Source organism: Cyprinodon variegatus, unplaced genomic scaffold (assembly GCF_000732505.1).
Source record: "Cyprinodon variegatus isolate N-32 unplaced genomic scaffold, C_variegatus-1.0 Scaffold0, whole genome shotgun sequence".
Lineage (NCBI taxonomy): Eukaryota > Metazoa > Chordata > Actinopteri > Cyprinodontiformes > Cyprinodontidae > Cyprinodon > Cyprinodon variegatus.
Genome location: NW_015150453.1, coordinates 3,870,884 through 3,880,638, shown reverse-complemented (window position 1 = coordinate 3,880,638; position 9,755 = coordinate 3,870,884). Strand labels below are relative to the sequence as shown.

The window sequence follows — 9,755 nt, the reverse complement described above, 5'->3', positions numbered from 1 at the left end:
AAATTTTTTTTACTTTTAAATGACCCTAACTGTCCATAAATTAAATGTACATTTTGCTTTACTGTATATATATATATATATATATATAGATATATATATATATATATATATAAAATCATGTACAAGCTGTTCAGCCATTGGTCAAAAATATTTGATACCCCCAAATAAAAAGTTCTGGAACCATATTTTCTAAATGATTAAAATAGCAAAGAAACAAAACAAAGAAAAAAAAAAAAAGTAAAATTGTTCTGTTTAATTAATTGTTACTTTTACATCCCCCAGTGTGAACCTTTATCCAGACAAAGACAAGTCTAAAGTGTATATGAATGTATTTGCTTTTAGTATGATCACAAGGTAATTTCTCATAATTTTTCCCAAAGATGTTTGAAGCCCGGTTTAAAATGCACATTTTTTAGAATTATGGAAATTTCTCTTACTCTACATCGGAGTCATTAGAGTTCAAACTATAAGGCTTAAAGCCTTCTATCACGAACAGAGAATGAATCATAATTAGACAATGATTAGCTGGGTATCTTACAAGCAAAACAACACATTTATTTCTATGTTCTGCACTGCATTCTAGTAAAGCACACTGACCTCATTTCCTTGCTTTAAAAAAAATATTGCGTCCCCTATTATCAATCAAATAACTATGGAAAGAAAAACAATGGATATTTTCAAACGGGGTTAGTTCATTGAGTTCATATGAGACAGGAAATGTAACTGGAAATACTTCTGGGGCTTCTAAGACTTGCAGGGTTTGGGGCTGCTTCCCGTCTTTTATTGTATTTTTTATTAAAATCCTCCAGTTTATACAGTTCCCTGCTGCTGTTTGAGATATAGATGTTTTTTTTTTCTGAAACCTGATATTGGTGGTACGAACCAGGGTGAAGAAAAACAACACAAAACAAACCTGATAATGCTGTCTACGGTGAGGGGGAGAAAGAGAAACAAGTCAAGATTCAAGAAAAAAATGTGGTCAGAAATAGAGAGCGCTGATGTACCACTGATCTGGAGTCGGATTCACTGGTGTGTTTTTGGAGGATACGGTGTCAGAAATCTGACCTCCTGGCTGCTGCTGCTGATGCGGCTTACGGGGCCTCTAATCTAAGCATGAGATGTGCTGTGGCTATAGACTCTAAAAGGGATCAGGGGATGTAGCCAGGCTGTAAGCTTAAGGAAGAAAATACAGCTAGATCCCAGCTGCCTCCGCCTCGTTCCTGCTTTTCCTCCTCTCCTCTATCCTAAAAAAGCCAATGCTGGCAATCCACCAATCAGCTGGAACCAATTTCTGACTTAACAATGTTGAGAGCTTCTCCAGACCTTTACAATGAGGAGTTTGCATGCTATAGGGGTTTACACACTCCCAGAAGAAACTGAAGAGAGAAGAAACCCCTCCTCTATTTCGGCGGAATGAAGAGTGGGTTTGCAAGAGGCCAACATTCCTCACTGCCCCAAAAATAGATCATGAAACTGGAAACCTACTACATTAGCTGGGGCAACACACAGTCTGTTCAAACAAAGGGGCAGAAGTCAAAGGGAGACACTAGGATGCTGCTGTGTATTGTTTTTAAAAATTAGCTTTTTGATAGTTTTTCTACTCTTAAAAAAAGTCTGATTAACTAATAATCTTTCTCAAACTTGTCAAGTTGCAGATGGATTAGATGCACAAAAGACAAACAGAGTTAACAACTGTTCATCTTTTAATAATCATTTTTTGGCATCCTATTATTTTTTAATCATGACAAAGTTACTACAGGCTGTTATTGTAACATAACCTACAGGAGTCTAACAAACTATCACAAAATGTACCCATTTGTTGAGCTTTTTCTACTGATAATGATCCTTTTTTTATGCATTATTAATGTTTTTTTAAAAGCTTAGTTAGTTCCAGTTAGTTTCAACAGCCAATGAAACAACCCACCTTGTGAGTCAGAGCAAGCTCGTGATTTGATCACTGCACTCGATGTAACAGATAGCTTATTATTCACTGGTATGAGGTAATAGCGTGGGTAAAAAGAAGTACTGAACTAATCAACGTTTTCCTCATTAAATACGTATTTCTGTGAGGAAAAACACAGGTAACATAAACAGGCAGGGAAATTAAAACAAATTAGCCCATAAATCAATGTTTAATGAAGCGGTCTGGTAAAGGGAACAAGAACTACATGGAGAAAAAGAGGTGAAGCCAAGAAACTGTCTGATATATTATCAACAGTATTTAGAAAGCATTCCTGCTGCAGTTTAATATCAATTGGTAGCCAATAAAACAACGATTTTAAAGTCCATGCATTGCAGAAAGTGGTAAACTGGTAAAAGCAGAGAATGAGGATGCAACAGCTATAGCTGCACTTCTAAACCTAACAATTTTCCAGCAAGCACATCTACATCCATAATCCAGAACCATAAAACTCCTAATTTCCCCATAACTTTGTTTGTGGGCTATAATGTCTTTATATGTGTGGATTATATGGATGGTTTTCGACATATCAGTAGAAACGTTAAAAAATACAGCTTCTAAGAAAAATGTTTATATTTTTAAGTAGCTTTTTTACCAGCTGTATATGGTAAAAGATTATAACTTAATGTTTTAAAACTTTTTATGACTTCAGCATTGAACAGGATACAGTAGAAACAACTGATTTAGAAAGAATAAGAAAAGAAGGAAGAGAAGGATTTCATATCTGTAGATTTTAACGAATAGCAGCAAAGGTTCGGGAATAATAGAGCTCTAATAATAATAGTAATAATAATAACATAGAGCTGTTCTGAGTAAATAAAATCTAAGTCTAAGGAATAAGGGATGAAGTTTCAAAAGCATCAGAGATGCGAATGGAGATTTGTCGAGGAAGCATTTTCCTTGTGTCTTCAATAAGTTCCAGATCTATTAGGTGCCTCTTCATGGACGGTTAGCTTACAGTTGTCTAATTTCAACTTCACAAAGATCCAACTACATTTTCAATTCCAAAATTTTTAGGGTTTCTAAAAAAATAAACAATTACAAAGAATCAACTGGAATCAAAGTTATCCCTGATAACAATAATACAAAATATCTGAGAGAGTTTCTGGGGTAAATAATAGATGGAAGATGAACAGAATCTCTATGATCAACTAATGCCGGGTATACAGTGTACGAGTTCTTGCCCTTTTCAGGCCGATTCTCCAATTGTGCGAGAATCTTTATGGATCGGGCCATGTTTCTGCCTCATCGTGCATTCTCTAGTATACCTACAGGGGTTAATGAGGGCCGATTAGCCTCGTACAACCGCCTCCGGATCAGGAATCTTAAGGTCGGGAGAAAATCAAACATGTTAGATATTCAGTCTGCTTTCGTTAAATCCTGCTGTTAAAGCAGAGCTACGAGGGTCAAGTCGATTTACCAGAACCTAGACCACTACACATGTGCAAACAAGGGAATTAATACTTCTTCCAGATTAACAAATCTGACCAGCACCATCTCTCGGTGCTGACTCCAACATGTGGTTTTTTGGATGTAGAGCGTGAGCAGTTAGATCGCATCAGAGCGCCATTCTGTACAGTTTACGAACATACTGTACATAATGAGCTGTGATCTATTAAACCCTGCGGTTTCATCATACAGTTTGAGCTGGAGATGAGTACAATGCTCGAAAATATCATACAACTTAGGCCTGGCTTAACTAATGAGGAAGTTGGAACTGAGGAAGGGAGACCACATGACATCAGCAAATTTATGTTAATGTATTTAAAGGTTGCTATTTTGCAAAGTAATTTTAAATTAGTATTAGAAAAATTCCAGCTGAAATACATTAGTTCAAAATAGAGTAAACGACAATGATAGTGGATATGATTTTAATAGGACTTGTGATTATTTAGATCTATCTATGTAGATAAGCGGCTGACTGGCTCAGGCTAGCTCATCTGTTAAGTCACATGACTTACACACAGGAGGCCTCGTTTGAATCCCCACTGGGACAATAAGCTACCAGTGTGGGTCCTTAGGCAAGATCCTTCACTCTAGTGCCTACCTCATTTTTAAGTCGCTTTGGATAAAAGCGTCTGCTAAATGCAGACCTTGCATAAACATGTAGATAGATCTACAGTAAATATCTATCTACAGTATGTATCTACAGTCAATAAAATAACTTAAACATTTAAAAAGTGACTTCTGGATTGTGACTAATGTTTGACTGAAACTATTTAGAATTTGTTCAATGACTTTACAGCCTTAACACCTCTATGTACAACCTTTCATTCAGCATTGAGACATACAACATAATAGTGTACATTTTTGGCACAGAGAGCTGGATTGCATTGTACTTGGATAATTAGCCAATACTAATGTCCAGACTGTTGTTGTATATTACTTGCAGTATAAGTGCTACTGTAAGAAATATTCTCTATATTGTGGAGCTGTAACAACAATCCAGTAACCATTGAAGCTAAAAGAAAGCTGCTGACAAGGAAAGCCAATAGTTGTGACAGTAGTGACAATGTAGAAGTACAGGGTGGGTGCTAGATAGTTCTATTGAGTTGTATAGATCAGAGGAAAAGGAGATGTGAGAAGCTTTTAAAAACAGAGTTTTTTTGTTTTTTTTTCTATTACATGTTGAAACATGTCTGCGTTATATTCAGGCTATTAGAGAGAGTGTCAGCCAATAAAGGTGAATTTTTAACAGTGAATCTGTTTGTCTGCTTTAACATTCCCTCTCTGTCCTGAAACATCTTGGAGTATATAATAGCAGCCTTTTGGAAGTCCAAACATTAATCCCGAAAGCTTTATGCTCCATGTTTTACATGTGTTCCTTTTCCAACAAAGCTGATTTAAATATCTGAATTACCTCATTTTGGTTAAATAGCTTGGAAATAATTTCTGAAGGAGCCCATCAGTGACCCGTTCCTTTGGGTCAGGTAAGTTAAAAAGGGGAAACATCTAAAATAATCAAGACATCGACCCTTAGGGACGCAATCTGGTCACCAATGATCATTTTGCTAATTTTACTAATGCTAGCAATGCAGTGAGGAATGCTGACATAAATGTACAATATTCTTAAAAATATAGTTACTTCTGAAGTTACTTAAATGTGAGATTTACTCCTATTAATAAAAACATTATCAGACATCAGGAAGGCCAAAAAATGTTTTCAAACATTGCACTGTCTATTATTTCTTCAAAAATCTAAATCTACTAAAATCTTTGACAACAAAGTTTGACCAAAAATAAAACAAGGAAGTTAATTTAGATGAATGCTTCTACAGGGTATTATGCATACTCTGTATAGTAGTATTAATAAAATAATAAGGCCATCTCAAAGTTACTCACTTCTTGCAGTTTGTGTATTCAGAGCAGCGGCTGAGTGGAACCCGTATCACGCAGCTGGAGAACGCCACGAAAAGAGCGTGGTGATCCCGGTCCAACTCCAGACCCAGAACCCTCCTGTCCTCTCCTTGCACATTGCACCTAAGAACAAGAATCAACGAAAAAAGTCTCAATCTGGCGTTTAGTACACATCCTCTGTATTATACAGCACATCAAAAGTCAATTTAATTTCATGTTGATCAGGATTTCAAGCTGTGACAAAAGATGAGGCAGGAATAAAACCTCCAGCTGTACAAGATGATGCAAAGTGTAACAACAGACTGAGGAGTGAGTGGGACGGACGGATCAAAGCAGGACAAGAAGGATGAAAAACAGAGAAAAGAAAAAAAACTAAATCTATGAACAAATACAGTTGAAATAAAGGAAATTACTGAGAAAACATTGCTCAACACCAATGATAACAAGGATGTGTTCTCTGACTTGTTTGGGTTGTAGACGTCGATGTCTTCGAGGAGATGGGTGTTGAAGGAAGCGTTGGCTCCCTCTGAGCTGGCCAGGATCTTGAGGACGTGACCGTTATCCGAGCCCAGGAACACCACCGTGTAGTTCTTAAAGGGTCCAGCCGATGTATCGACAGCTATCTGGGTCAACTTAAACCTTAAACGAAAAAGAAAAAACAACAACACAAAACTATTAATAGTGTTTGCTGTGAAAATGTTGGTTTTCAGCGGTAAACAAAACCAAGAGTGGGCGACCACTGAGCTCATTGTGTAATTCCTCAGTGTGCAATCAATCAATTCATCTGCCAACCCACCATCCCCTTCTTCCATCGCCTACTCCCTTTAATCCCTTCATCCTATTAATGCATCAATCCGTCCACCCACAGCCATTGAATCAATGTATCTTTCATGCTGTTCAGCCACTTTTCCACAGTCTGTTTCTCAGCCCTAGATTTCAACTTTCTCCTTTGTTGTTTTACATTCATGAGGTTGTCTGGTGACTGCTGCTTCATTTCAGCAACACTCTGCTTCATATTCAAGACGTTCCTCGTGGTTCCACCTGGGATCTGACCGGTATCTCCACAGCCGTCTACTGCTGGCTCCACCGGAGCTGCTGAGACTTGCAGGCTTTGAAGGGCACCTTGAGTCCAACGCTTGCTGAGAGATGCATAAGCTCTACTAATTCATTTTGTACGACTGCAATTTGACTCTAAAGCATGAGGATTTATACAAACAAACCTCGACAAATAATGTTTTTGGCAACCCAATTCTTCCGGATCCTTCCTCTGAGGACAGTTTCCGTGCCCTCATTTGTCCCAGCGACCCCCCAGATGGTCCTGCATAGGCTGCTGTGTTTACCCACACACACACACTTGACTGGCATGCCCCTGTAAGAATTCGGCAGAACAGCGTGATGCGTTTTTGGTGGGATTTCATTTATCTAGCAGGTCCCAGGGGAACAGCACGGCAGATGTGATGTTTTTGGCGCCAGATGTGAAGCGGTACACGTTTCCCCAGCGTGGAACCACGGCAGTGTCTGGCTGGCTGTCAGCCTGGCTCTGCTTCAGGAAGCACAGAGGCAGCCGCTGTGTGTGTGTGTGTGTGTGTTGGTGTTTAAAGGCTGTATCTGATGTGTGAACACCCCCGTCTGAGGCCTATGCACTGCTGAATGAAACACTTGTGGCACTTCATGATTCCACGTCCACCATATCGTCGTCTGCCATCAGCGCACTCCCAATGTCACAACAAGCAAAAGGCCCCCCCCACACAGCCCCCCGGCTCCCTGCCTGCGACGGAGCGCCTGCAGGTCAGGGCTGCACTCGAAGAAGACCCCATCTCTGTGAGTCTCGCTTTTGATGTGGGCCGAGATCGACCGCTGAGTAAATTCAATGGGCTTTAATGAGGTACAAGGTTGAGTGTTCCACCTGAGCTCACTCGTCTATACCAATCACAGTCCTGCGTGTGAAAACACTGCTGGTGCTGTAGATCATGTTGTTCCAGAGAATACATGCTTATAGCTCATTAAAGAAATGACCACTGCTTCATAACCCTCAAACTCTGAACAGGAATACACCAGTTAATTGGTCTATTTTCCTCTGATTTGATTCAGAAATTGAGGCCTGCACACAGTACACTGTGTACACTATAAACAGCTGCAAAATAAAGTTTGAGAGGACCCAGGGAGCAACATTAACTTCTGAAAGGATTAGCAGGGTGTTCAGTAGATAATCTGTTCATAACTAAGATTATTTTGTAGTTTAGTAAAGGTTAGTATTTTAAAAGAAATCAATGCAAAAATGGTGTTTAAAATAGTTTCTGTGCTATATTGCAGCTTTTGCTTGGTGTATGATGAAAAATAGCTAGTATATCTAGTTTAAATACCCTTAAGATGCACATCTTAAAAAAGGAGGTATTCTATTTTTCTCTCCTTTTTCTGCACAGAAACTTCAACACCTCCAAAGCTGAAACATTTATGACAGATAAAGTGCCTATTTGTGACCAAAATTCATTGTAGGAAAAAAATAGTTTAATGCAAGGAATCTCTGTTCAAGTTTTATGGGATGCAATATATATGGTCCAACATTAAGAAGCACAGAGTGGACTGAAAAATCATAGAAGGGATGGACATGTTGATTAGATGATTTCTTATTAGACTGTATAAACAATTTGACTTTAAAATCATAATTAAAGGCCTTAAATGGTTCAATAATATACATGATAGATGTAAATGTTAACATTTTAAACATGCCTCAACTCTCTTCAACCAGCAATTGTAATCCTATATTGCTAGTATTGATCCCCCCATCTTTCTTTGCATAAGCGCTTTGAATTTTGGCAGTTAAAACAAGGATTTGTAGTAGGCAAACCCTCTTCAGTGACCCCAGGAGATGGAGTTTAAATGTAGGTTCCAGCTCAGCTACACTATGTCAACATTTTGATTTTATTCAGGAAAGTCTTCTTTTTTGTCTACATTTTTTAAAGGGATCATAGAATGCAAAACTGAGTTTATATTGTCATAGATGAACGATAGTTCAGTGGGTGAAATGGATGTACAGAGAATTTCAAACCCCATCAACACCTCCTTTCTCTGCAAATCTCAGTATTCTAAACTTCCACGATAAAATGGGAGAATCCAAACAAAGCACCAAATTGACATAAACTCGGGGATGTTGCCTTATCTGGTTCTGGCCTGTACTTTAGTCACGCCCCGAAATTGACGTAAAGACCAGCCGCCTGGTTCACTTGCCCAAGGAAGGGGGGTATGAAGTGTTGACTGCTGGGCCGCTGACTGGACCGGACCTCAGTAGAGAGCCATGATCCGCCCGTCCTCAGCGGGAGGAGGGTGGCTAGGGGGCCGGTAAGGCAGGCGGGGCGAAGCACTGGGCCGCCTGTTTCCAGGCAACCGTCACCTGGTTGGGTACAGTCGCTCTGTCCCCCGCTGGCTCCCTGCCCCCGTCCGCCGGGGTTCCCGGACCAGCCCTGGAGCCGACGGTTCGGTTCGAGTGCCCGGTGTGTCTCGACTACGTGCTGCACTCTAGTCGACCAAAATCCCAGACGATTTTGAAATTCCACCAGGACATTTTTTTTAAGGTATGATTAGTAGGACATGTCCAGGAAAAAGAGGACATCTGGTGATCCTACCATATCAACAATTTGATGTTTCAGTGAGTGAGTGCTTGTTGCTTTGATGCGTCTTTGCACAGCAGCTTCGCTAGTTGTAAACCAACCAATCAGCACACAGCTCATCTAAATATTCATGAGCATACCACAAAAGGAAGATAACCTGGGATTTCATTCTAGGGCTTTTAACCACGCTTGCATTAGGGCTCATAGAACAGCAAATTTTCACAGACCTTAAGGACCAGCACCAAATACCCTGTATAATCATTCTATGACCACTATAAAAACTGAAAAGTAAGCCCAGAGCATGATGCAGCCACCACTATGTTTTATTGTGATTGCTTGGTTCTTTCCTATTTTATTTTTACAGTTTTTAAATTTATCTTCCTTTTGCAAATCATACATATATCAATTGTAGCAAATAAAGATCAATTCTTAGCCTTATGACAGACAGGTTCACTTTATTTAAATTAATCAGAATAACTATAATTTATGTCAGATGTGCGCTCCAGATGAAACAGTGCTGAAATATAATTTTGTTGCTTTAGAATCATGTAAGGCTTTGGTTCTGCATGCTTATGCAACCTGATAACTTGCAATTTTAAGGCATTACCCTTCGTCTTCTAATAGGTTTTGCGTCAATTCTACAGAAAAATAAAATAAACATAAGGGTTGGCAAAAATTTCTAAAGGGTTTGCCATGCGTTATTTTTGCCATATCTAAAATAGTTTACAGGGGCGTGAATGATACGCTTTTTATATCAACTTTATGTTAACACGGTTAAGTACAGTATGAGCAGGCTGATAACAGAACATGTTAGTAGTGATCATCTTTTT

The 9,755-nt window shown here is 39.1% G+C and overlaps 1 protein-coding gene across 1 annotated transcript in view; it reads right to left on the bottom strand.

The window, feature by feature from the left end:
* The window catches only part of sema6c (sema domain, transmembrane domain (TM), and cytoplasmic domain, (semaphorin) 6C), a 187,783-nt gene that overhangs the window by 40,020 nt on the left and 138,008 nt on the right, over nucleotides 1-9,755 (bottom strand). Inside the window, exons 16-17 of the mRNA XM_015375570.1 lie at nucleotides 5,780-5,956; nucleotides 5,303-5,440 (exon numbers count right to left, since the gene is read on the bottom strand). Of these exons, the coding sequence (XP_015231056.1) occupies nucleotides 5,303-5,440; nucleotides 5,780-5,956 (315 nt within the window). The remainder of the gene's footprint in view (nucleotides 1-5,302; nucleotides 5,441-5,779; nucleotides 5,957-9,755) is intronic.